This window comes from Petromyzon marinus, unplaced genomic scaffold, assembly GCF_048934315.1.
Source record: "Petromyzon marinus isolate PM22_M1 ecotype Great Lakes invasive population unplaced genomic scaffold, UKy_Petmar_22M1.pri1.0 PM_G_Scaffold_88, whole genome shotgun sequence".
In the NCBI taxonomy this organism is placed as follows: Eukaryota; Metazoa; Chordata; class Hyperoartia; order Petromyzontiformes; family Petromyzontidae; genus Petromyzon; species Petromyzon marinus.
In genome coordinates this window covers 72,311-99,795 of record NW_027423044.1, presented here as the reverse complement: position 1 = coordinate 99,795, position 27,485 = coordinate 72,311, and the positions used below count along the sequence as shown (strand labels likewise).

Sequence of the window (27,485 nt, the reverse complement as noted above, 5' to 3'; positions counted from 1 at the left end):
TGTAGAGACAGACTGTGTGTAGAGACAGACTGTATGTAGAGACAGACTGTATGTAGAGACAGACTGTGTGTAGAGACAGACTGTGTGTAGAGACAGACTGTATGTAGAGACAGACTGTGTGTAGAGACAGACTGTGTGTATGTAGAGACAGACTGTGTGTAGAGACAGACTGTATGTAGATACAGTCTGTGTAGAGACAGACTGTGTGTATAGACAGACTGTGTGTAGAGACAGACTGTGTGTAGAGACAGACTCTATGTAGAGACAGACTGTGTGTAGATACAGACTGTGTGTAGAGACAGACTGTATGTAGAGACAGACTGTGTGTAGAGACAGACTGTGTGTAGAGACAGACTGTATGTAGAGACAGACTGTATGTAGAGACAGACTGTGTGTAGAGACAGACTGTGTGTAGAGACAGACTGTATGTAGAGACAGACTGTGTGTAGAGACAGACTGTGTGTAGAGACAGACTGTATGTAGAGACAGACTGTGTGTAGAGACAGACTGTATGTAGAGACAGACTGTGTGTAGAGACAGACTGTATGTAGAGACAGACTGTGTGTAGAGACAGACTGTATGTAGAGACAGACTGTGTGTAGAGACAGACTGTGTGTAGAGACAGACTGTGTGTACACACAGACTGTATGTAGAGACAGACTGTGTGTAGAGACAGACTGTGTGTAGAGACAGACTGTGTGTAGATACAGACTGTGTGTAGAGACAGACTGTGTGTAGAGACAGACTGTATGTAGAGACAGACTGTGTGTAGAGACAGACTGTGTGTAGAGACAGACTGTGTGTAGAGACAGACTGTATGTAGAGACAGACTGTGTGTAGAGACAGACTGTATGTAGAGACAGACTGTGTGTAGAGACAGACTGTATGTAGAGACAGACTGTGTGTAGAGACAGACTGTGTGTAGAGACAGACTGTGTGTAGAGACAGACTGTGTGTAGAGACAGACTGTATGTAGAGACAGACTGTGTGTAGAGACAGACTGTGTGTAGAGACAGACTGTGTGTAGAGACAGACTGTATGTAGAGACAGACTGTGTGTACATACAGACTGTGTGTAGATACAGTCTGTGTGTACACACACAGACTGTATCTACACACACACAGAGTACACCACGTCAGGAACACAGAGAGAGAGGGTTCGTGAGAGAGAGTTTGGCGCCTTCCCCTCGGTGAGAGAGGCGAGGGTGAGGAGGTGGTGAGGAGGAGGTGGTGACGAGGTGGTGAGGAGGTGGTGAGGAGGTGGTGAGAGTGAGGAGGTGGTGGTGAGGAGGTGGTGAGGAGGAGGAGGTGGTGAGAGTGAGGAGATGGTGAGAGTGAGGAGGAGGAGGTGGTGAGGAGGTGGTGAGTAACAGAGAGAGGGAAGGGCGCACACCGTGAGTGTGGTGAGAGAGAGCCTGGCGCCTTCCCCTCAGAGAGAGGAGGTAAGAGTGAGGAGGAGGTGGTGAGGAGGAGGTGAGAGTGAGGAGGAGGTGGTGAGGAGGTGAGAGTGAGGAGGAGGTGGTGAGAGTGACGAGGAGGAGGTGGTGAGGAGGAGGAGGTGGTGAGGAGGTGGTGAGAGTGAGGAGGAGGTGAGGAGGAGGTAGTGAGAGTGAGGAGGAGGTGGTGAGAGTGAGGAGGAGGTGGTGAGAGTGAGGAGGAGGAGGTTGTGAGGAGGAGGCTGCTGCTGCTACCTCAGCCACGAAAGTTTTAAAGTAAACATTTACCTGAGACCCGTGAAAACAATGGCGGTTGCGCTTGCTGGCGCCAAACAGGAATGAGGCGGTTCGAAGCCACTAGCCCCGCCTCCAGGGGAGGGGCCACGGCGGCAGGGGGAGTGGCTTAGGACGGCGGGAGTGGCTTAGAGCGGGGCGGAGTGGCTTATGACGGCAGGAGTGGCTTAGAGCGGGGGGAGTAGTGGCTTAGAGCGGGGGAGTGGCTTAGAGCGTGGGGGAGTGGCTTAGAGCAGGGGGAGTGGCTTAGAGCGTGGGGGAGTGGCTTTGAGCAGGGGGAGTGCTGTTTGCACAGTCACACAAAGTCACTGTAAGATGTTTTTCTTGTTCGTGTTTTTGTGTTTTTGTTTGTTGTGGTTGCACTCCGATTCAAGAGCCGAATGGCTCACAGGGCTATACACCAAAATAAACTGAAACTGAACCAGCACGCGCATAGTAATTGATACTCGCTTCGTATCAAAAATTGCGAATCGATTCTTCCACCATTTCAACAAAGGGGGCGGTGGAATCGATGGTCGATGCTATGAATCGACGATCAATTATGTTGTGGTGTGGGGGAGTGGTGGGTGTAGTGGTTAGCGCTGCGCTTTGCTACGAAATTGGCGACCCGGGTTCGATTCCCGCTCACGGTCAAACACCGTCAGTGACGATTATCTGAACCGGTCCTGGGCCTCCCCTAGGTCGACTCAGACTCAAATGGGTAGCTGGTGTAGCGGTGTGTAGTAGTCAACATCGCTAGCACTGGGGAGACAAAGGCGGCCGGGCGTGGTGCTGGCCACCCACCCCCTCGTGTGCCGTGCCGGCCTTCATAGGCGCTGCTACTCGCTAACAGCACTTGCCCCCACAGTCTGTTAAGGCTACACGGGGGACCTTTGTCTTTGTGAGTGAGCAAGAGAAAAAAATTCCAAAAATGTTCTTGCTGTGGTTCTCACACCTGACGATGATTGCTTCTTGTGTTGCAGTCGAAACGTCGTGAGAATTTAATCGTTTTATTTTTATTATTTTATCGTTTCAATTCTACGTGGTGGTGACTTTACCGCAAGAACCAAGAATATTAATCCGTGCAGTCAAGAAAGATTTTAAATCGAAATAAAATAATTGCATTTTAACAATTTGCGCATTCAAAATTTAAATGGCAGCTATTCAAACTGGGTTTTTGTTATGCCGTTGGGTTAGAGAGTTGGTCCAGACTTTGGCGCGTTGCAATCAGAATATACTGGGCGGATCTGATGAGCTATGAAGCTCTTTTTCACAGACGTCCAGTACACAGATGAGCCACGGCTAATATTAGCGGGGGAGTGACATCTGCATTGGTCCGGGGCAATGTTTGTATCGAGTGGAAGAGGGCCTAGGCTCTGTTAAGTCTAGGCTCTATTTACCACGAAGCATATTGGTGACCAGCCAAATACTCTAGATTATTACGCTGAACGATTTACAGCATTTCTGTTGCATGCTTAGTTTAACATTGGTCTGTTTTGTTTAACAGCTGAGAACTCACTGACGTAGGTCACCACAATGACAAAAGCAATAACGTAGAAGTACATACATCGAAGCAAATATAAATCAGAACAGAATTAATAAAATCAGCGCCAAAACAATGACACACAAAAGCTTCAAAATAACAAACAGAATTCAGAGCAAACCGAATCGCGTAAAACATTTTTTTGTTAAATACTCTATAAACATAAATCTATATCAACTACATGAAACGAAAGTCGGCTCGGACAAACGGGAACTGTGTTTTTCAATGTCAGTACGCACATTGCATAATACCCAATAAAACGAGTGCGCATTACCCTAAGTCCTATCAATTGTGGATGTTGCATCATTATTTCATTCACGAAAGCTTCACCCTTCTGTTGCAAAAGAAATTAACATCTGTAGAGAAAAACAGCGCAGGTGTCAGTGCCACAGCCGTCATTTGCAGATTCAACATTCAAGTGCGTTCACTTCAAGCCCTTTGTCAGAGCTCTTGATAGAACATCGCGTTGCTCGGGTATTTGAAGTGTCCATCTGGTCTTCGTTGGTTCTTTCGGTAAAGTCACCACGTGGAATGAGAATAAAATAATAAAATAAAGCAATAAAATTCTCGCGACGTTCTGTTTTGAAGCTTTCGTGACTGCAAGGATCCATACTCTTTGGTTCTATTCGGTAAAGTCACCACGTAGGTATTTTTTTACCTACGTGACTTTACCGAATAGAACCAAAGAGTAAGGAGGGAGATGTCCCTGTGAAGGAGCACGAGCGACATTTCTCAACCGGCGCTTTCGCGACGGGCAGCAGCAACGCCGGTGACGTCCAACTCGCTCAGGCCCAGGTGGGTGTTGCTAAATTGTCTCGTGCGTGTGCTTCTCAATTGTTGAATGTTTTTGCCCGTAACCGTGTTCTCTGCGTTGTAAGATGCACTATCTTTCCTGTGCTTGAATGCAATAAAATAAAATAAATTGATAAAATAAAATAACACAATAAAATTCTCACAACGTTTCCGGCCACGACACAAGTGGCCTTCATCAGGTGAAGGGACGAGATTGTCTGGAGGACAGCGCTGGAGTTCGCTCTTGTGTTGTGGCCGAAACGTCGTGAGAATTTTATTGTATTATTTTATTTTATTAATTTATTATTTTATTCTCATTCTACGTGTTGGTGACTTTACCGAAAGAACCAAAGAAGATGAACCCTTGCAGTCGCGAAAGCTTTAAATAGAAAAATAAAAATATAAAACAATAAAATTCTCACGACGTTTCGGCCACAACGCAAGCGGCCGTCTTCAGGTGAAAGGTACAGAACTGTCGGGACGACGTGAGAATTTTATGGTGTTAATTTATTACTTTATTCTCATTCTAGGTGGTGACTTTACCGAAAGAACCAAAGAAGATGAACCCTTGCAGTCGCGAAAGCTTCAAATCGAGATGTCCACCCACCTGGTGTTCGTTTCACCACGTAGCAGGTGCCCAAATGCATTACCTGGGAAACCACGTGGCATGTTCATGCCAAGGGTCGTCACCTCGTTCCCAGTTGGGTAAACCGCAGTCACAGTGGAAGCACTTCACGCCGTCGCCATCGCCTGTGACCACACACATATGTACCGCACGTTATTCTCCTGCGCTGCATTTGGCATATCTCATGGACACGCACTCACACATTGCTGGAGGGATACACAGAAAGTTACAAAAAAAAACGTTTGTGCATATTCGATATTCATATTTTCTCGATGAATCACGTTTATGCTATGATATGCAGAGGATATTTCAATACGTTTTAAGTTGTAGCTATAGATACTTCCTGAGGCACCACTGCCGAGGGAAGAATGCCCTCAGTAACACAATTAAGGATGAGTATAAACAGGGTGGGGGGGGTTAATGGCAATTCCAACTCCTAATGAAGGTCAACTTTTAAAAAAATCCAAAGCAGAAGTAAACACAATCAAATATTTCATTGCCTACGCCTAATCAAAGGGACCCCCAGCTATTAGATTCCTTCTAATCAGCGACACTGGAAAGTATTTCCCAAACACCGGATTGCCAAAATAAAACGACAAAAGATAATTGGTAATAGTGCGGCAAGTTCGACCCAAATTTCGATTTAAAGCTTTCGTGACTGCAAGGATTCATCTTCTTTGGTTCTTTTGGTAAAGTCACCACCACGTAGAATGAGAATAAAATAATAAATTGATAAAATAACACTATAAAATTCTCACGACGTTTCGGCCACAACACAAGCGGCCTTCATCAGGTGAAGGGACGAGACTGTCTGGAGGACAGCGCTGGAGCGAACACAGCCACGCTCAGATCGTGACCTTTAAGCCGAGTCACCTGGCTTCCAATGACCGATCACTCCTTTGCAGGAGAAGCATTCAACAATGTCTTACCTTTCCGATGTAAAAACAAATCCAGCTTTGGCCAGATCCTGTATCAGTGGCTGTAAATTTGATGGGCAATTTACAAACCGGCCAAGGCGATAACTGTGTTTTGAAAGGTCGTCGATGGGAAGGGACATGCTTCCTTTCTTCACTTTGAGAACTCCTACAAATGGAAAACAAGTTGGATGAAAGTAATTAAGAACCAAGAATATGTTTCAGTCACTTTAAATATTTTGTTTTAAAAAATATATATTTTCATTGGTTTCTGTAAGGCTTTGAGCGCTACCCTTTATAAACCAACCTTCTAAACGTTTACAAAAAATAAACAGTCAATAACATTGCCTGAAATGAAATATACAGGGTGATATTTATTTTAACAAATCACATCGGGGTAATTTAATTTATTTTAACAAATAGTTCAAGCTGACTTCCATTAACGTTAATGCACGCGTGAATTCTGAGGAGGGGCTGAGAAGGACACACACAGACACACCACACACACCACACACACACAGTCACACACACCACACACACACACCACACAGTCACACACACCACACACACGACACACACACCACACACACACACCACACACACACCACACACACACAGTCACACACAGTCAGACACACACCACACACACACCACACACAGACACACCACACACAGACACATCACACAGTCACAAACACCACACACACACCGTCACACACACCACACACACACACAAACCACACACACACAGTCACACACCACACACAGACACACCACACACACCACACACAGACACACCACACAGTCACACACACCACACACACACAGTCACAGACACACACCACAAACACAAACACCACACACACACACACCACACAGTCACACACACCACACACACACAGTCACACACCACACACACAAACACCACACACACCACACACAGACACACCACACACACAAACACCACACACACCACACACAGACACACCACACACACATCACACACACACCACACACACACACAGTGCGCTAACCACTGCTCCACCGCTCCCCACACACACAGTGCGCTAACCACTGCACCACCGCTCCCCACACACACAGTGCGCTAACCACTGCACCAACGCTCCCCCCTCACACACACAGTGCGCTAACCACTGCACCACCGCTCCCCCCACACACACAGTGCGCTAACCACTGCACCACCGCTCCCCACGTGGCTGCACCACGTGACGAGGTGGAGGACGAAGAGTTTCCGCATCGCCATTCACAACACGCCAAGTCACGTGCAGAGAAAATCGATTTAAGGTTCTATTATCTATACACGAGTCGATTCCTCGTGGGATAACATTAGGAATCGATTATAGTAGAGTAATGCATGTATGGAGTCGATTTCCTTTGGGATAACATGGGAATCGATTTATAGTGGATTAGGCTAATGAAATCGATTTCCGTTGTGATAACATGGGACTCAACAGTGGTCTAAAATGAACCTTCATTAATCGATTCCTACAGTAAATACATGGGAATCGACCGTGTTAGACGATCACGTGTGTGGGCGTGGTCTCCCAACGTCAATCAACCAGGTAGGGTGTTGACTGTTGTGTGAGACGTCTCTCTGTGTTTTATTGAATTATATTAATATTATTAACTTTACTAGGTTCGTTTTCTCTTTCATTTAAACCTGATCACGATCGAAACGTCGTGTTGCCATTATTTTATGTGTTATTTTCTCGTTTCTACGTGGACTTTCACGAAATAATCGAGGAGTTTGACCACGAGTTTTTTTGTGAGATATGCCACGTAAAATAATAATTATTATTATACCGTGATACTTACAAATTGCTTCTTCGTCTCATCATGCGACGGCTTTGAAATAAATTGAACAGAACAAAACATTCTACGAGACAGTCATTTTTTAGTTTTTTTTGTGCCGTTTGACGGAAGCCTAGGGGTTAATTTGGCGCGCGTCCTAACCGCGCGGATGACGTCATCTTGTCGTTGTTTAAATGTGACGTCATGTCGTTGTTTAAATGTGATGACGTTTAAACGTGATGTTTAAATCGCCCGCTCGCAGCTGGTATGAATTAACCAATTAATTATTTCACTAAGCCGTCGTGTCAACAAGCCGCCCGGCGGCTCGGAATCAATCAATCAATTAATCTCTGCGCGAGCGTTCGCCTATTTAATTATTTATTTAGTACGTGGGATCACGTGGTACCCGCACTGATCGGAGTCGCCCACACACGCACAGCGGTGACGCCGATCGCTGTCCCACCGCTCCTTTGAGCCCTCTTCACGCGCAACGCGTCGGCCGGCCAGTCCTGCCCCAAGGTTTTTACTCCCGGCGTGAATGGCGACCCCTTGGCTTGCGGGCCTCCCCTCCAGCCAGGCTCCCTGCGGACCGCGCCCTGACCTCTTGCCGCCTCCCCTCGGCGGAGAGCGACCGTCCCCCCCGGCCGGGGCTCGCCGCGAACTGGGCCCGGATCGGCCGCCCGTGCTCGCTCGCCTTTCCAGCTGCGCGCCGGCGGGGGGGGGGCCGTTGTTGGCGTGGAAGACGCTCGCCTCGGAGACTTTGCTCCGGGCGGTCGTCGTCGGCCGAACCCGGCCCCGGAGGCGTCCCCCGCGGACCGCCGAGGGCGGCCGGTCTTCTCTTTCTCCGCTCCAGAAGAACCCCGATCCCAATTTGCCCTCCCCCTTACGTTCTCAAAGCCCGTCAATTCCCAGGTCACGTGACGTCATCCCGCGCATCCACTCGAATCCTTCCCGCGGACGTTTTGAGCGCTCTGCGTTTCCCCCGCCGCCGCCGACTCGCCGACAATCCCCTCGGTCCCTCGCTCTCTCTTAGATCCTCCTAGGGGCCGTTCCCTCCCACGCCGCCATGCATAATTCCGTCTGGGGGGGGCTCGGACAATTTCCCGGTTCGGGGAAACCGTTGGACGTCCCCGCTAGCGGGGGCCCTCGGGTGAAGACCCATCGTGCCGGGTAGATCCCTCCTCGAGACCCTACGGGGGTGCGTGCGGGTGTTTAGTGGGGCGTGCGTGCGGGTGTTTAGTGGGGCGTGCGTGTGGGTGTTTAGTGGGGCGTGCTTGCGGGTGTTTAGTGGGGCGTGCGTGTGGGTGTTTAGTGGGGCGTGCGTGTGGGTGTCTAGTTGGGCGTGTGTGTGGGTGTTTAGTGGGGCGTGCGTGTGGGTGTCTAGTGGGGCGTGTGTGAGTTCGTGGGGGGGGGTGTGACGAGAGGGGACCGCCGGCCCATTTGCTCCCCAGCGATGGAACCACACTTCGCGTTGCTTCCGTCAAACGTCGTGATTTACTTTTATTACTTTTTTTTGCGTTTCAATTTAAAGCTTTCGTGACCGCGAGAGTTCATCCTCTTTGGTTCTTTCGGTAAAGTCACCACCGCGTAGAATGAGAATAAAGTAATAAATTAACACGATTAAATTCTCACGACGTTTCGGCCACAACACAAGTGGCCTTCTTCAGGTGAAAGGAACAAACCTGTCGGGACGACAGGTTATAACAATTTATTATTTTATTCTCATTCTACGTGGCGGTGACTTTACCGAAAGAACCAAAGAAGATATTTTTTTTCATTTTATTTTTTCACCTTCGCGCGGCAGGCAAACGCAGCAGCGTACTACGAGGTACGAATCTTGGCGAGTGCAGCACAATATGATACGTTACGATACGTTCAGTGTGTGTACAGTACGTAGAGTACGGTACGTGGAGTACGGTACGTAGAGTACGGTACGTAGAGTACGGTACGTAGAGTACTGTACATGGAGTACGGTACGTGGAGTACGGTACGTAGAGTACGGTACGTAGAGTACTGTACGTAGAGTACGGTACATACAGTACGGTACGTAGAGTACGGTACGTAGAGTACTGTACGTAGAGTACGGTACGTAGAGTACAGTACGTAGAGTATGGTACGTAGAGTACTGTACGTAGAGTACGGTACGTGGAGTACGGTACGTAGAGTACGGTACGTAGAGTACAGTACGTAGAGTACGGTACGTAGAGTACGGTACGTAGAGTACAGTACGTAGAGTACGGTACGTGGAGTACGGTACGTACCGTACGGTACGTGGAGTACGGTACGTAGAGTACGGTACGTGGAGTACGGTACGTAGAGTACGGTACGTAGAGTACGGTACGTGGAGTGCGGTACGTGGAGTACGGTACGTAGAGTACTGTACGTAGAGTACGGTACGTACAGTACGGTACGTGGAGTACGGTACGTGGAGTACGGTACGTAGAGTACGTACAGTACGGTACGTGGAGTACGGTACGTGGAGTACGGTACGTAGAGTACGGTACGTACAGTACGGTATGTACAGTACGGTACGTAGAGTACGGTACGTAGAGTACGGTACGTAGAGTACGGTACGTAGGTTTAGCGATTTCATGTTAGGGTTAGCACGATACTGTACGTTAAATGCGCGTTAAAAGTTTTTACAGCGGATAGGTTTGTTTCCTGAAGAAACTTTCTATTAAATTGCAGTTCACATAGGTAGGCTAAGAATTTACCTTGTTTTTTTACTTTACATTTTACTGTGCAATGCAGTATTGTAATTAATAAATACATACAGTATATAGTTTACACAGTACGGTACTGTAAATTACTCTGTTTTGCTAAATTATCACCATTCTTTAAGACTCCCGGGTAGGCTAGGGCCATCTTAGACTTAACGATATTTTAGACCTGCGGTGAGGGTCGTCGTAACGCATCTCTGTCGTGAGTGGAGGACCGCTCGACGGGTATCGTGAAATGCGTCGCGTTTAATACTTACACTAGGACTAGCGACGGGAAGGCCACGGTGGTTTGACGGCTCCACAATCTGCGGCGAGGACGGTGCCGACAAAATGTTGCCACGGTGTCTGGTGGTGCTGCTCCTCCTCCTCTCCTCCTTCTCCTCCTTGCAAGGTGATGATCGCCATCGTGTACGTCGTCACACCGCAGCACACAGCGGGGGCATCGCTACTGTATACTACACTATACACTACACTACTATACACTACACTATACACTACACTACACACTACACTACTATACATTATACACTACACTATACACTACACTACTATACACTACACTACTATACACTACACTATACACTACACTATACACTACACTACTATACACTACACTACTACACACTACACTGTACACTACACTGTACACTACACAGTACACTACACTATACACTACACTACACACTACACTGTACACTACACTATACACTACACTATACACCACACTGTACACTACACTGTACACTACACACTACACTGTACACTACACTGTACACTACACTATACACTACACTATACACTACACTGTACACTACACTATACACTACACTATACACTACATTATACACTACACTACTATACACTATACACTACACTAGGAGTCTGCGTGCGGTGATCGTGGCAGGTGGCCATGCGGCGATCTCCATCTCCGTGAGGCCGCTGGTCGAGGTGGAACTGGGACGCCCTCTGGTGGTCCCCTGCACGTACAACGTCTCCGTGGCTAGCGGCGTGGTCACCCAGTGGTTCATCGTGAGTACCGCCACCCCCACCCACCCCCCCGCACACCGCCACTTGTCACGGGCAGATACGTACGGTGAGCAAAAGACTCAGCACTGCTACCCATAGACTCAGCACTGCTACCCATAGACTCAGCACTGCTACCCATAGACAAAACACTGCCACCCATAGACTCAACACTGCTACCCATAGACTCAACACTGCACCATAGACTCAACACTGTACCATAGACTCAACACTGCACCATAGACTCAACACTGCACCGTAAACTCAACACTGCCCATAGACTCAACACTGCACCATAGACTCAACACTGCCCATAGACTCAACACTGCACCATAGACTCAACACTGCACCATTGACTCAACACTGCACCATAGACTCAACACTGCCCATAGACTCAACACCGCACCATAGACTCAACACTGCACCATAGACTCAGCACTGCTACCCATAGACTCAACACTGCCCGTAGACTCAACACTGCCACCCATAGACTCAGCACTGCTACCCATAGACTCAACACTGCCCGTAAACTCAACACTGCTGCCCATAGACTCAACACTGCCACCCATAGACTCAACACTGCTACCCATAGACTCAGCACTGCCACCCATAGACTCAACACTGCTGCCCATAGACTCAACACTGCCACCCATAGACTCAACACTGCACCATAGACTCAACACTGTACCATAGACTCAACACTGCACCATAGACTCAACACTGCACCGTTAACTCAACACTGCCCATAGACTCAACACTGCACCATAGACTCAACACTGCCCATAGACTCAATACTGCACCATAGACTCAACACTGCACCATAGACTCAACACTGCACCATAGACTCAACACTGCCCATAGACTCAACACCGCACCATAGACTCAACACTGCACCATAGACTCAGCACTGCTACCCATAGACTCAACACTGCCCGTAGACTCAACACTGCCACCCATAGACTCAGCACTGCTACCCATAGACCAGGGGTCGGGAACCTTTTTGACTAAGAGAGCCATGAAAGCAAAAAATTTGGAAATTTATTTCAGTGAGAGCCATATAATATATTTTAAAAGTGAATTCAACTAAATGTCAGTATAATAAGCCTCTGAATTTATTCTTTTAAATAATGTTGTTATAACACTCACCATTAATGCGACTTCTGGTACTGCATGGATTTGCTGATGTCTTTGTAGTCGGGTTGGTACTTGGTGAGGTTAAGCTTCATGCAAGCGTTGAGGCTTTCATCCGTTAAACGTGATCGTAGGTTGGACTTGATGTTTTTAAGATGTGAGAATGACTGCTCACATGCATACGTAGATCCAAACATGGTCAATACAGCAATACTCACACGCTGCAGTGTGTGGTATGTGACAGGAAGCGCGTTCCAAGTTTTGAGAATCAGCTGGTCTTCGGGTTGGAGTTTTTTCATTTCTGTCCACATGTGCTTGCTCGCCAACTCCGCTTTCTGTCGTGTGATTCTTTCCAAATCTTCATTCAGTGACTTGAACTTATTCACCCACATGTCTGAGGCCTTCAGGTCAGCCACTTCTGCTTCAAAATCTCTGACGGAGACACCAGGGATGTAATTCAGGTCGGCTGTGTTCAGTGAACACTCGTTTGGATGGGTGATGAACTTAAAAAGACGAGTGTGCTCACGAAATTCTCCAAAGCGTGCTTTGAAGGACTGTAGGAGACTGGATGTGCAGCCAGCTAGCTGGTGGAGATCAAGGTTTTGAATGGGCTCACTTGCTGTGCATGCATCTTTAAATTGGCTCAGTTTTTCAAAATGTAGTAAACGACCTGTTTCAAGATCCGTGATGAAAAGCTCCAGCTTGTTTTCAAAAGCAAATACAGCTTGTTGAAGGGATAACACTGTATTTCCAATGCCTTGCATTTTCACGTTGAGCTGGTTCAGATGTTCAGTCAGATCTACGAGATAGTAAAACTTGAGGAGCCACTCGGTGTCGGCTAGCTCAGGATGCCCGACGCCTTTCATTTCAAGGAAAGTCCGGATATCGTTCAGGCAAGCCGCAAAACGGCTAAGCACCTTCCCTCTTGACAACCAACGCACATTGCTGTGCAAAAGCAGACCAGGATAGTTATTTACAACTTCATCCAGCAGTGTTTTAAACTGGCGATCATTTAAGGCTCGGGCAACAATAAAGTTGATCACACGAATGACCAGCGACATCACTTCGCCAAACTGCCTGTCACACATCTGAGCACAAAGTGCCTCCTGGTGTATAATGCAATGGAAACTTAGGATGGGTCTATTTTCATGTTCACGGAGAAGCGCCACAAATCCTTTGTTTTTCCCCACCATACACGGAGCACCATCAGTACACACTGAGAGAAGTTTATCCATAGGTAGACTTTTTTCTTGAGCAAACTCCATGAAAGACTTGAATAAATCCTCACCTCTTGTGGACCCTTTTAATGGCAGAACAGCAAGACTTTCTTCGCGCAGTGTGTCACCAACAGCATATCTTGCAATCACGCTGAACTGCGACAAATGGCTCACGTCTGTTGACTCATCCAAAGCCAGAGAAAAGAACGGCGCTGCATTTATGTCCTTCACTTGCGTTTCCTCCACTTTGTTTGCCATCACGATGGTACGATCATGAACAGTTCTTGCCGACAGAGGCATGTCTTGTATCCGTTTGATTATCTTGTCTTTGTTCGGAAGATCATCAAAAAGTTCATTGGCTACATCCAGCATGAACGTTTTAGCATACTCGCCATCTGTGAATGGTTTTCCGTTCCTCACTATTGCTAAAGAACCAGCAAAGCTAGCCAAATTATAGTCACCTTGCCGGGTCCATACGCGGAGTTGCTGCTGGCTAGCTTGCACCCTGCTCAGAAGCTCTTGGCACGCTTTCTTTCTGCTGTCTCCCGCAGGGTATTTTGATGCAAAGGTAGCGTGGCGCGTGTCGAAGTGCCGCTTTACATTCGACCGTTTCAACGATGTAATTTTGTCATTGCAAATTAGACACACCGCAGAACCCGCTCTCTCCACAAAGGCGAATTCTTCGGTCCATTCGTCCTGAAATGTACGATACTCGTCGTCTTTTTTTCTTTTCGCCATCTTCTTCGTCGAAGGGTTAGCTTTGAGCTAATGACCGAGCAGACGCAGTCTCAGACTGATTCAAAAGGGGGCGTTTAACTGTTTTACCCAGCAACGGCAAACGTAGGCCAGTATCATCCAATTAAAATAATGGACAATTGCTCCTGCAGCCCTGAACAGGACATAAGCAGTGAAAAATCGATGGATGGATTAAAACAAGTGAGAATATTTTGTTTTATCTGCGAGCCATATGCAATCATCAAAAGAGCCACATCTGGCTCGCGAGCCATAGGTTCCCGACCCCTGCCATAGACTCAACACTGCCCGTAAACTCAACACTGCTGCCCATAGACTCAACACTGCCACCCATAGACTCAACACTGCCACCCATAGACTCAACACTGCTACCCATAGACTCAACACTGCCACCCATAGACTCAACACTGCCACCCATAGACTCAGCACTGCTACCCATAGACTCAACACTGCCCGTAAACTCAACACTGCTGCCCATAGACTCAACACTGCCACCCATAGACTCAACACTGCTACCCATAGACTCAACACTGCTACCCATAGACTCAACACTGCTACCCATAGACTCAGCACTGCCACCCATAGACTCAACACTGCTGCCCATAGACTCAACACTGCCACCCATAGACTCAACACTACCCATAGACTCAGCACTGCCACCCATAGACTCACCACCACCCATAGACTCACCACTGCTACCCATAGACTCACCACGCTGTCATCCGCCCGACCGCCGTCGCCAAAACCCCCCCCGGCGCAGATTTCGACAACTTCGCGAGTGAGGATATCGTACCGCGACTTACGTCGCTTCGTGGCCGACGGGGACACCGGCTACACGGACCGCATTGATGCCCAACGTGACGATTCCGCCCTGGCGCTGGACGCGACGGTGGTCGCGGATGAGCGAGACTTCATCTGCCAGGTGTTTGCGGGGCGGGCCGGCGTGGCAGAGGCGACCACAAGAGTGCGGCTGTTTTGTAAGCGAGCTCACGGTCGGGGCTACTCACTTTAGAATGACGCGCAGTGGGGGGGGGGGGGGGGGACGTCCCCTACGACGTGGACCCCCCTTACTTACGGACGTTGCTACGGAGACTCCTTAGTGGACATTACGAGGACCCCCCTTACTTACGGACGTTGCTACGGAGACTCCTTAGTGGACATTACGAGGACTCCCCTTACTTACGGACATTGCTACGGAGACTCCTTAGTGGATATTACGAGGACTCCCCTTACTTACGGACGTTGCTACGGAGACTCCTTAGTGGATATTACGAGGACTCCCCTTACTTACGGACGTTGCTACGGAGACTCCTTAGTAGACATTGCGAGGACTCCCCTTACTTACGGACGTTGCTACGGAGACTCCTTAGTGGACATTGCGAGGACTCCCCTTACTTACGGATGTTGCTACGGAGACCTCTTAGTGGACATTACAAGGACTCCCCTTTCTTACGGACGTTGCTACGGAGACTCCTTAGTGGACATTGCGAGGACTCCCCTTACTTACGGATGTTGCTACGGAGACCTCTTAGTGGACATTATAAGGACTCCCCTTTCTTACGGACGTTGCTACGGAGACTCCTTAGTGGACATTACGAGGACTCCCCTTACTTACGGACGTTGCTACGGAGACTCCTTAGTGGACATTACGAGGGCTCCCCTTACTTACGGACGTTGCTACGGAGACTCCTTAGTGGACATTGCGAGGACTCCCCTTACTTACGGACGTTGCTACGGAGACTCCTTAGTGGACATTACGAGGACTCCCCTTACTTACGGACGTTGCTACGGAGACTCCTTAGTGGACATTACGAGGACTCCCCTTACTTACGGACGTTGCTACGGAGACTCCTTAGTGGACATTACGAGGACTCCCCTTACTTACGGACGTTGCTACGGAGACTCCTTAGTGGACATTACGAGGGCTCCCCTTACTTACGGACGTTGCTACGGAGACTCCTTAGTGGATATTACGAGGACTCCCCTTACTTACGGACGTTGCTACGGAGACTCCTTAGTGGACATTACGAGGGCTCCCCTTACTTACGGACGTTGCTACGGAGAATCCTTAGTGGACATTACGAGGGCTCCCCTGCTTACGAACGTTACTGCGTGACGCCTCTACTTACGAACGTTACCACAGTGACTCACTCGCGAATATTTTTGCGTGGTCTCTACTACTTACCGACGTTACTTCTTACGAACGTTACCCACATACGAACAAGCCGGGATCCAGAGGGTCCACGTTCGTTAGTCTATTTTGCCCGTAAGTCCAACTTCACTCCCGTCAATTCCACACGCGTTGCACGGCGTGCACACTGCTGCTACTATACATGACGCACTACCCGGCCACATTTCGGAGTGAGGTCGGACTCAGGAGCAAGTGGCCGATGACGGCCCCGCGACAAATTGACGCACGGGACGGCCCCTCCCCTCGCTTCCCTTCCAGCGGCCCCCACGGTGGCCGTGACGGCGAGCAAGCGGCCCGTGCTGCTCAACGGACAGCGCCACGAGGTGAGCCCTTGGCCTACGTTGACATTCTCTTTGGTTCTATTCGGTAAAGTCACCACGTAGGTAAAAAATAAAACAAAAATCACGACGTTTCGGCCACAACACAAGCGGCCTTCGTCAGGTGAAGGGATCAGGCTGTCTCGAGGACAGTGCTGGAGTGAAACACAGCCACGCTTAAAGGTCGCGGTCTGAGCGTGGCTGTGTTTCACTCCAGCACTGTCCTCGAGACAGCCTGATCCCTTCACCTGAAGAAGGCCGCTTGTGTTGTGGCCGAAACGTCGTGATTTTTTGTTGTTTTACTTTTTTACCTACGTGGTGACTTTACCGAATAGAACCAAAGAGTATGGAGATCCTTGCAGTCACGAAAGCTTTAAATCTAGAATACGTTGACATTTTTTTATTTCAAATTCCTGTTGCACCGTCCGCTGACGGTCATTTAAGGGTTGTTTTTTTTTTACCTTCACGGCGTCCCCTTCGCGAAAACGGCCGCACGCCAACAGCTGTGCTGTAGACGCCACCGATTCGTGCGTAGATTCAAACGTGGTTTAGTTTTGGTTAGGGGGATGTCGACTACCTCGCCTGGTACGCAGGAGGTCGTGGGTTCGATCCCGACGTGGACAACGCTACTACCCTGGCAACCCGGGTTCGATTCCCGCTCACGGCCAATACCGGTGACGATGATCTGAACCGGTTCCTGTGCCTCCCCTAGGTCGACTCGGCCTCAAATACCTGGTGCGGTGCGTAAAAACATCGCCAGCACCGGGGAGACAAAGGCGACCGGGCGTGGTGCTGGCCACCCACCCCCTCGTGTGCCATTCTGGCCTTCATAGGTGCTCGCTAACAGCACTTGCCCCTACAGTCTGTTAAGGCTATACATGGGTTCTTTGTCTTTGTTGTGTGTGTTGGTCTGTGTGTGTTTCTGTGTGTGAGTGTCTCTGTGTGTGTCTCCCTGTGTGAGTGTCTCTGTGTGTGAGTGTCTGTGTGTGTCTCTGTGTGAGTGTCTCTGTGTGTGAGTGTTTGTGTGTGTCTCTGTGTGAGTGTCTATGTGTGAGTGAGGAGCGGTAGTGTAGCGGTTAGCGCGCTGCGCTATGAACCTGGCGATCCGGGTTCGATTCCCGCTCACGGCCAACACCAGTGACGATTATCTGAACCGGTCCCGGACCTCCCCTAGGTCGACTCAGCCTCAAATGAGTACCTGGTGCGGTGTGTAAACATTGCCACTAGGGAGACAAAGGCGGTCGGGCGTGGTGCTGGCCACCCACCCCCTCGTGTACCGTTCCGGCCTTTATAGGTGCTCGCTAACAGCACTTGCCCCTACAGTCTGTTAAGGCTATACAGGGGTTCTTTGTTGTGTGTGTTGGTCTGTTTCCCTCTCGTGCAGATTGGTAAATGTTTCGTGCACAACGCTTACCCAGAGCCCCACATCACCTGGTACAAGGCTTCCCTGCCCCTGTTGCCATCACCTGGTAAGTATATCTGCTGGTGAATATATCTGTTGGTTAATGTATCTGCCGGTGAATATATCTGCTGGTGAATGTATCTGTTGGTTAATGTATCTGTTGGTGAATATATCTGTTGGTTAGTGTATCTGCTGGTGAATGTATCTGCTGGTGAATGTATCTGTCGGTTAATGTATCTGTTGGTGAATACGTCTGCTATAGTGCCGTGTATTGCATAGTGTACACTATTACGTGGTGCAGTGAGTAAACATCGCTAGCGCCGCAGGGACAAAGCTGGCGGGGCGTGGTGCTGGCCGCCCACCCCCTCGCGTGTCGTGCCGGGCTGCCACTCGCTAACAGCACTTGTCCCAACGGTCTGTTGAAGTCCACACGGGGGATCTTTGTCTTTGCATGCGTGCGCGTGGCTAGACGTGAAAGTGACGCGGACGGTAGCGACGGAGGCCAACGGCACCTTCGCCGTGACATCCGTCCTGAGCTACAAACCGGAGGAGCGGGATGTGGGAGCCGGGTACCGCTGCGTGGTGAACTACACGATGCCGGGCGGCAGGAGGGAGGCCTTTGCCTCGGAGACGATCCACGTGGGGCTGCATTGTGAGTACACGGGACACCAGGCAGACGCCGGTGCACAACGAACGCGTGTGACGTGCACAACAGACAAATGTGTGTGACGTGCACAACAGAAATTACATGCCTGACGGACCATCTTATTGGGTTAAGGTCAAATTAAACACAGAGACTACCACTGCCTATGAACATTTGACTTTTGAACGTTCAGAGAGACGCTCAAACCTGTTTGTAAGTCCAGTTGCCTGTTCGGAACGAGAGTTGTAAGTTCAACCGCCACGCAATAGATGGCGGTGGTGGCTTTTACATCTGTAGAACATGAACAACCAGTGGCATCTACATCTACAGAACGTGAAGAACCAGAGGCATCTACATCTGCAGAACGTGAAGAACCAGTGGCATCTACATCTGAAGAACGTGAAGAACCAGTGGCATCTACATTTGCAGAACATGAAGAACCAGTGGCATCTACATCTGCAGAACGTGTAGAACCAGTGACATCTACATCTGCCGAACGTGAAGAACCAGTGGCATCTACATCTGCAGAACGTGAACAACCAGTGGCATCTACACCTGCAGAACGTGAAAAACCAGTGACATCTATATCTGCAGAACGTGAAAAACCACTGGCTTCTACATCTGCAGAACGTGAAGAACCAGTGACATCTACATCTACAGATAGTGAAGATCCAGTGGCATCTACAGAACATGAAGAACCAGTGGCATCTACATCTGGAGAACGTGAAGAACCAGTGGCATCTACACCTGCAGAGCGTGAAGAACCAGTGGCATCTACATCTGCAGAACGTGAAGAACCAGTGGCATCTACATCTGTAGAACGTGAAGAACCAGTGGCATCTACACCTGTAGAACATGAAGAACCAGTGGCATCTACATCTGCAGAACGCGAAGAACCAGTGGCATCTACATCTGCAGAACACGAAGAACCAGTGGCATCTACATCTGCAGAACGTGAAGAACCAGTGGTATCTACATCTGAAGAAGGTGAAGAACCAGTGGCATCTACATCTGCAGAATGTGAAGAACCAGTGGCATCTACATCTACAGAACGTGAAGAACCAGTGGCATCTACATCTGCAGAACGTGAAGAACCAGTGACATCTACATCTACTGAACGTGAAGAACCAGTGGCATCTACATCTGCAGAACGTGAAGAACCAGTGACATCTACATCTAAAGAACGTGAAGAACCAGTGGCATCTATAGCTGCAGAACGTGAAGAACCAGTGGCATCTACATCTACAGAACGTGAAGAACCAGTGGCATCTACATCTACAGAACGTGAAGAACCAGTGGCTTCTACATCTGCAGAACGTGAAGAACCAGTGGCATCTACATCTGTAGAACGTGAAGAACCAGTGGCATCTACATCTACAGAACGTGAAGAACCAGTGGTATCTACATCTACAGAACGTGAAGAACCAGTGGCATTTACATCTGCAGAACGTGAAGAACCAGTGACATCTACATCTACAGAACGTGAAGAACCAGTGGCATCTACATCTACAGATCGTGAAGAACCAGTGACATCTACATCTACAGAACGTGAAGAACCAGTGGCATCTATAGCTGCAGAACGTGAAGAACCAGTGGCATCTACATCTACAGAACGTGAAGAACCAGTGGCATCTACATCTACAGAACGTGAAGAACCAGTGGCATCTACATCTGCAGAACGTGAAGAACCAGTGGCATCTACATCTGCAGAACGTGAAGAACCAGTGACATCTACATCTACTGAACGTGAAGAACCAGTGGCATCTACATCTGCAGAACGTTTAAAACCAGTGACATCTACATCTACAGAACGTGAAGAACCAGTGGCATCTACATTTGCAGAACATGAAGAACCAGTGGCATCTACATCTGCAGAACGTGTAGAACCAGTGACATCTACATCTGCCGAACGTGAAGAACCAGTGGCATCTACATCTGCAGAACGTGAACAACCAGTGGCATCTACACCTGCAGAACGTGAAAAACCAGTGACATCTATATCTGCAGAACGTGAAAAACCACTGGCTTCTACATCTGCAGAACGTGAAGAACCAGTGACATCTACATCTACAGATAGTGAAGATCCAGTGGCATCTACAGAACATGAAGAACCAGTGGCATCTACATCTGGAGAACGTGAAGAACCAGTGGCATCTACACCTGCAGAGCGTGAAGAACCAGTGGCATCTACATCTGCAGAACGTGAAGAACCAGTGGCATCTACATCTGTAGAACGTGAAGAACCAGTGGCATCTACACCTGTAGAACATGAAGAACCAGTGGCATCTACATCTGCAGAACGCGAAGAACCAGTGGCATCTACATCTGCAGAACACGAAGAACCAGTGGCATCTACATCTGCAGAACGTGAAGAACCAGTGGTATCTACATCTGAAGAAGGTGAAGAACCAGTGGCATCTACATCTGCAGAACGTGAAGAACCAGTGACATCTACATCTACTGAACGTGAAGAACCAGTGGCATCTACATCTGCAGAACGTGAAGAACCAGTGACATCTACATCTAAAGAACGTGAAGAACCAGTGGCATCTATAGCTGCAGAACGTGAAGAACCAGTGGCATCTACATCTACAGAACGTGAAGAACCAGTGGCATCTACATCTACAGAACGTGAAGAACCAGTGGCTTCTACATCTGCAGAACGTGAAGAACCAGTGGCATCTACATCTGTAGAACGTGAAGAACCAGTGGCATCTACATCTACAGAACGTGAAGAACCAGTGGTATCTACATCTACAGAACGTGAAGAACCAGTGGCATTTACATCTGCAGAACGTGAAGAACCAGTGACATCTACATCTACAGAACGTGAAGAACCAGTGGCATCTACATCTACAGATCGTGAAGAACCAGTGACATCTACATCTACAGAACGTGAAGAACCAGTGGCATCTATAGCTGCAGAACGTGAAGAACCAGTGGCATCTACATCTACAGAACGTGAAGAACCAGTGGCATCTACATCTACAGAACGTGAAGAACCAGTGGCATCTACATCTGCAGAACGTGAAGAACCAGTGGCATCTACATCTGCAGAACATGAAGAACCAGTGACATCTACATCTACTGAACGTGAAGAACCAGTGGCATCTACATCTGCAGAACGTTTAAAACCAGTGACATCTACATCTACAGAACGTGAAGAACCAGTGGCATATATAGCTGCAGAACGTGAAGAACCAGTGGCACCTACAATAGGCGGCATCCCGGGACGGAATGGCGTGTTGTACTATTTGAGTTGTTGTTGTTTTGTTGTTGTGTTGTTATTGTTTTGTTGTTGTTGTTGTGTTGTTGTGTTGTTGTTTTGTTGTTGTTTTGTTGTTGTTGTTGCTGCTACGAGGCGGGAGAGATGCCCTGGCCCAGGCGTCGAACCCACGTCGCCTGGGGACGACTTTCCTCGCGCTGAACCGTCGCCTCTGACGAAGGCCGCTTGTGTCGTGCCCGAAACGTCGTGAGAATTTTATCGCGTTATTTTATTTTATCAATTTATTATTTTATTCTCATTCTACGTGGTGGTGACTTTACCGAAAGAACCAAAGGAGATGAATCCTTGCAGTCACGAAAGCTTCAAATCGAGATTTCAGCGGAGGGTTGTCGTCTGTCCTCCTCGCCAGACCCGGAAGACATGAGGCTTGGCCCCACCGGGGCGACCCAGGTCACGGCCGGGGCGACCCAGGTCACGGCCGGGGTGACCCAGGTCACGCCCTCGTCGTCCGGGATACCCGACTACAAGTGCGCAGAGGTACCCAGTCGCTGCGTCACGATCACCACCAGCACCACCACCAGCGTACCACCACCACCAGCGTGCCACCACCACCACCGTGCCACCACCGTGCCACCACCACCATGCCACCACCACCACCGTCACCACCACCAGCGTGCCACCACCACCGTGCCACCACCACCGTGCCACCACCACCACCGTGCCACCACCACCGTGCCACCACCGTCACCACCACCACCAGCGTACCACCACCACCGTGCCACCACCACCGTCACCACCACCACCACCAGCGTACCACCACCACCACCACCGTGCCACCACCACCACCGTGCCACCACCACCACCGTGCCACCACCAGCGTGCCACCACCACCACCGTCACCACCACCACCACCGTGCCACCACCACCAGCGTGCCACCACCACCACCACCGTCACCACCGTCACCACCACCACCGTCACCACCACCACCACCACCACCGTCACCACCACCACCACCGTGCCACCACCACCACCGTGCCACCACCACCACCAGCGTGCCACCACCACCACCGTGTCACCACCATAACCACCGTGCCACCACTACTGTGCCACCACCACCACCACCTGAGTTTGATTCCCGCTCACAGCCAACAGCAGTGATAGCGATTATCTGAACCGGTCCTGGGCCTCCCTTAGGTCTACTCAACCTCTAATGAGTACTTGTAGTAAACATCGCTAGCACGGGGGAGACAAAGACGGCGGTGGTGACGGTGGTGGTGACGGTGGTGGTGGTGGTGACGGTGGTGGTGACGGTGGTGGTGACAGTGGTGGTGACGGTGGTGGTGACGGTGGTGGTGGTGACGGTGGTGGTGACGGTGGTGGTGACGGTGGGGGTGACGGTGGTGACGGTGGTGATGGTGGTGCGTGACATTTACGAAGATGAGAATGAGGTGAGTGGCACAGTAGGGGGTACAGGTGGTGCACCGTGCCAGGCATCTCAGTCGACCCATGGCACCGTGGCACCTGCTGGGTCTGCCTCGTGAACCTCCTGCCCGCGGGCGTTCGACACTTCACGTGGTGGCCTCGACGTGCACACGGCCTGGCGCGAGCGCCGCGGTGACGTCACCGCCGCTCGGCGGTGATGCGTGTGGGCGCGTCGTCGCGTGTCGGTGAGCGTTCACGTGTCGGTGAGCGTTCCGGGGGGGGGGGGGGGGTGGTGTAGCAGAGAGAGCGCCCGACGCTCCATGGAGCCTCACGGCCGTCGCCTTCCCGGCGCTCTGCGTGCCTCAGGCCGGGGAGGCGGTGTCCGGCGGGGCCACGCCGGCCCCGCGGCACGCGAGGCCGTCCGGGGGGAGCGGCGGCGACGGCCGCTCCCGGTGCGTCACCTCGCCGCACTCCGTGCCGGGCCTGGTGAGGTCGCGATCCGTCAAGGTCACAGTGGAAGGTAACCGGGGCGGCAGGAGAGAGAGAGACTCAGCGATGACGCTGAGTCTCTCTCTCTCTCTCTCACATACCACTAGCAGAGACGCCACTCTCTCTCTCCACTCTCTCCACACTCTCCACTCTCTCTCCACTCTCTCTCCACTCTCTCTCCACTCTCTCTACTCTCTCCACTCTCTCTACTCTCTCCACTCTCTACTCTCTCCACTCTCTCTCCACTCACCACTCTCTCCACTCTCTCTCCACTCTCTCTCTACTCTCTCTCCACTCACCACTCTCTGTCCACTCTCTCCACTCTCTCCTCTCTATCTGTCTCCACTCTGTCCTCTCTCTCTCCACTCTCTATGTTCTCTCCTCTCTCTGCTCTCTCTCCACGCTCTCTGCCCACGCCGTCTCTCTCCACTCTGTCCTCTCTCTCCACTCTCTCTCTTCTCACCATTCTCTCCTCTATCTCTCTCCACTCTCTCTCCTCTCTATCTCTCTCCACTCACCACTCTCTCTCTCTCTCCACTCTCCACTCTCTCCACTCACCACTCTCTCTCCACTCACCACTCTCTCCTCTATCTCTCTCCACTCTCTCTCCACTCTCTCTCCTCTCTATCTCTCTCCACTCACCACTCTCTCTCCACTCTCTCTCCACTCTCTCTCCTCTCTATCTGTCTCCACTCACCACTCTCTCTCTCCACTCACCACTCTCTCTCTCTCCACTCGCTCTCCTCTCTATCTGTCTCCACTCTTTCCTTTCTCTCTCCTCTCTCCACGTTCTCTCCTCTCTATCTCTCTCCTCTCTATCTGTCTCCACTCTGTCCTCTCTCTCTCTCTCTCCACTCTCTCCATGTTCTCTCCTCTCTATCTCTCTCCTCTCTATCTGTCTCCACTCTGTCCTCTCTCTCTCCACTCTCCACGTTCTCTCCTCTCTATCTCTCTCCACTCACCACTCTCTCCTCTCTCTCTGCTCTCTCTCCGCGCTCTCTGCCCACACCGTCTCTCTCCACTCGCAGGAGGAGCGGAGGAAGCGGAGGAGTCGGGACGTGGTCTACCGTGGATCATCATCATCCTCACCATCATCTTCGTGATCGTCCCCCTCCTCGTCGTCATCATTTCGGCCCTTCATCACGTTTGCTCGGGAGAGTCGGAAGAGGAGGGATCGGGAGGAGGAGAGGCGGCGATCGCGGTCGGCTTCGTCGCGAGCGAGGAGGAGGAGGGCGGTGGCCACACGCTGGCGCTGCACAGGGCCACGGGCGCGGCCACCAGGCACGGCCGCAGGTCGCTGGCCGAGATGTGCGGTCGTCACTGACGAGGCAGCAGCGGTGTTGACGGCCTGCCGCTGCCTCCAAGACACACGGAGCCGTGAGGCAGGCCTGCAAGCGGGCTCCTTGCCACCACCGCCGCCGCCATCGCTATCGTCAGCGCCAACACCGCCGTCGTCAACATCACAACCATCGTCACCACCACCATCATCACCACCACCATCATCACCACCATCATCATCACCTTGTGTCTTTTGTGTTTTGAGCTCAGGTCGCGAACACGGATCGAGCCGTAACATTTTGAAGATCAGTGTCTCTTATTTGTTTAAACACGGATCTAACCGTGACATTTTGAAGGTCAGTGTCTCTTATTTGTTTAAACACGGATCTAACCGTGACATTTTGAAGATCTGTGTCTCTTATTTGTTTAAACACGGATCTAACCGTGACATTTTGAAGGTCAATGTCTCTTATTTGTTTAAACACGGATCTAACCGTGACATTTTGAAGATCTGTGTCTCTTATTTGTTTAAACACGGATCTAACCGTGACATTTTGAAGGTCAGTGTCTCTTATTTGTTTAAACACGGATCTAACCGTGACATTTTGAAGGTCAGTGTCTCTTATTTGTTTAAACACGGATCTAACCGTGACATTTTGAAGGTCAATGTCTCTTATTTGTTTAAACACGGATCTAACCGTGACATTTTGAAGATCTGTGTCTCTTATTTGTTTAAACACGAATCTAACCGTGACATTTTGAAGGTCAGTGTCTCTTATTTGTTTAAACACGGATCTAACCGTGACATTTTGAAGGTCAGTGTCTCTTATTTGTTTAAACACGGATCTAACCGTGACATTTTGAAGGTCAGTGTCTCTTATTTGTTTAAACACGGATCTAACCGTGACATTTTGAAGATCTGTCTCTTATTTGTTTAAACACGGATCTAACCGTGACATTTTGTAGATCTGTGTCTCTTATTTGTTTAAACACGGATCTAACCGTGACATTTCGAAGATCAGTGTCTCTTATTTGTTTAAACACGAATCTAACCATGACATTTTGAAGGTCAGTGTCTCTTATTTGTTTCAACACGGATCTAACCGTGACATTTTGAGCAAACAGCCAAGGAACAGGGAAAGCTGATACCCTTAGACAATGCAATTTGTTTTTACGCAGAGATGGTTACAGTAAAACAAAGAGTACAGTTACTTAATCAATTTTCCAGTAGCAAACAGCCAGTTTCACCTTAGACTCCACCCTGATTAGCCAAATGTGTCTGAGCACATGTTTAATGTGCAGTTGTATTTTTTATTTTACTATTTTTCTGAATGCTTAACTATTTATGTTCCGAATTGTAATATCGAAGCCAATACACAAGGCAGGGAAATTCCTACTGGCAGCAGATCGATGTCTCAATTAGTAAAGATGCCACAAGAAACACCACGAGAATATCTTCTGGCATCTCTTCAAGAGGTCACACTTAACCAGCACATTCCTGTGCTCCATTAGAGCAGTTAAATGCGTGTCAGTCATCTGACATGTGCTACTTATATCTCACTCTCAGAGTTGGTCGAATCCAAATTAAGTGAAACAAAAAATGCAAGGTGGCTCTCTGATGTAGGTGTAACAATGATGTCACTAGTTGCACCTCGTGATTAGATGAATTGCCGCAATTTAAATAAAATCATCTATCCGTTTTTTATAACATTGTAGTGAATTTGGGCCCATTGCATAAACATTCAGATAAAAATAATCTATTGTTTTCATATTCGATTCAATGCATGCTTAATTAAATGCGAAATCGATATTGATATCAATGGATCAATCCATCATTCCATTTTACTGTCTGTCATTAAAAACGGTGCTGGCTCATTCTAATGTGGGTATTAGCTACCCCAAGTGATACAGCCAACTTCGAGGGATGGATGAGTAAAGAATCCGCTTATTTGGCTAATCTTAGCAAAGGTCAAGGCAATCGTCGAGAAGACTTAAACCTATCACCTGGCTCACCTGTGGAGTCACGCCGTGAAATAGGTGGCGTTGGGTCATTACGACGTCTTCCTTCTATTTAAACAGTAACGTGAAAGTAATATATATATAGTACACAAGCAAGTGGAACAAATCTTGGCAACAAATCTCAGCAATGATTATACTTGCATTGTCTTTAGTCACAGAAACAGTAATCTGAGATGCGCATTGAGTAATGGAAGGTGATTTAATCCTTTGAGCAAGTAATTTATTTCTTCAACAGATGTAATTTTTCATACAGTTAGCT

At 49.3% G+C, this 27,485-nt stretch overlaps 1 protein-coding gene across 1 annotated transcript; it reads left to right on the top strand.

Moving 5' to 3' along the window:
* The first annotated feature begins 7,123 nt into the window (after nucleotides 1–7,123).
* Nucleotides 7,124–26,915, top strand: LOC142921727 (basal cell adhesion molecule-like). The gene is made up of 10 exons (XM_076063040.1): nucleotides 7,124–7,165; nucleotides 10,377–10,505; nucleotides 11,019–11,143; nucleotides 14,999–15,215; nucleotides 16,688–16,752; nucleotides 18,131–18,215; nucleotides 18,618–18,800; nucleotides 22,427–22,554; nucleotides 23,807–23,960; nucleotides 24,958–26,915. The coding sequence occupies exons 2-10, from the start codon at nucleotides 10,445–10,447 to the stop codon at nucleotides 25,251–25,253; spliced, it is 1,314 nt and encodes a 437-aa protein (XP_075919155.1). The 5' UTR covers nucleotides 7,124–7,165; nucleotides 10,377–10,444; the 3' UTR covers nucleotides 25,254–26,915.
* Nucleotides 26,916–27,485: the final 570 nt, after the last annotated feature.

Excerpts from the sequence above, each read along its gene's own strand:
- LOC142921727 (XM_076063040.1), top strand. The coding sequence starts at position 10,445 with ATGTTGCCACGGTGTCTGGTGGTGCTGCTCCTCCTCCTCTCCTCCTTC. Across the intron at positions 16,753-18,130 it reads TCAACGGACAGCGCCACGAG|ATTGGTAAATGTTTCGTGCA; the intron begins GTGAGCCCTTGG and ends CCTCTCGTGCAG. Across the intron at positions 18,216-18,617 it reads GCCCCTGTTGCCATCACCTG|ACGTGAAAGTGACGCGGACG; the intron begins GTAAGTATATCT and ends GCGCGTGGCTAG.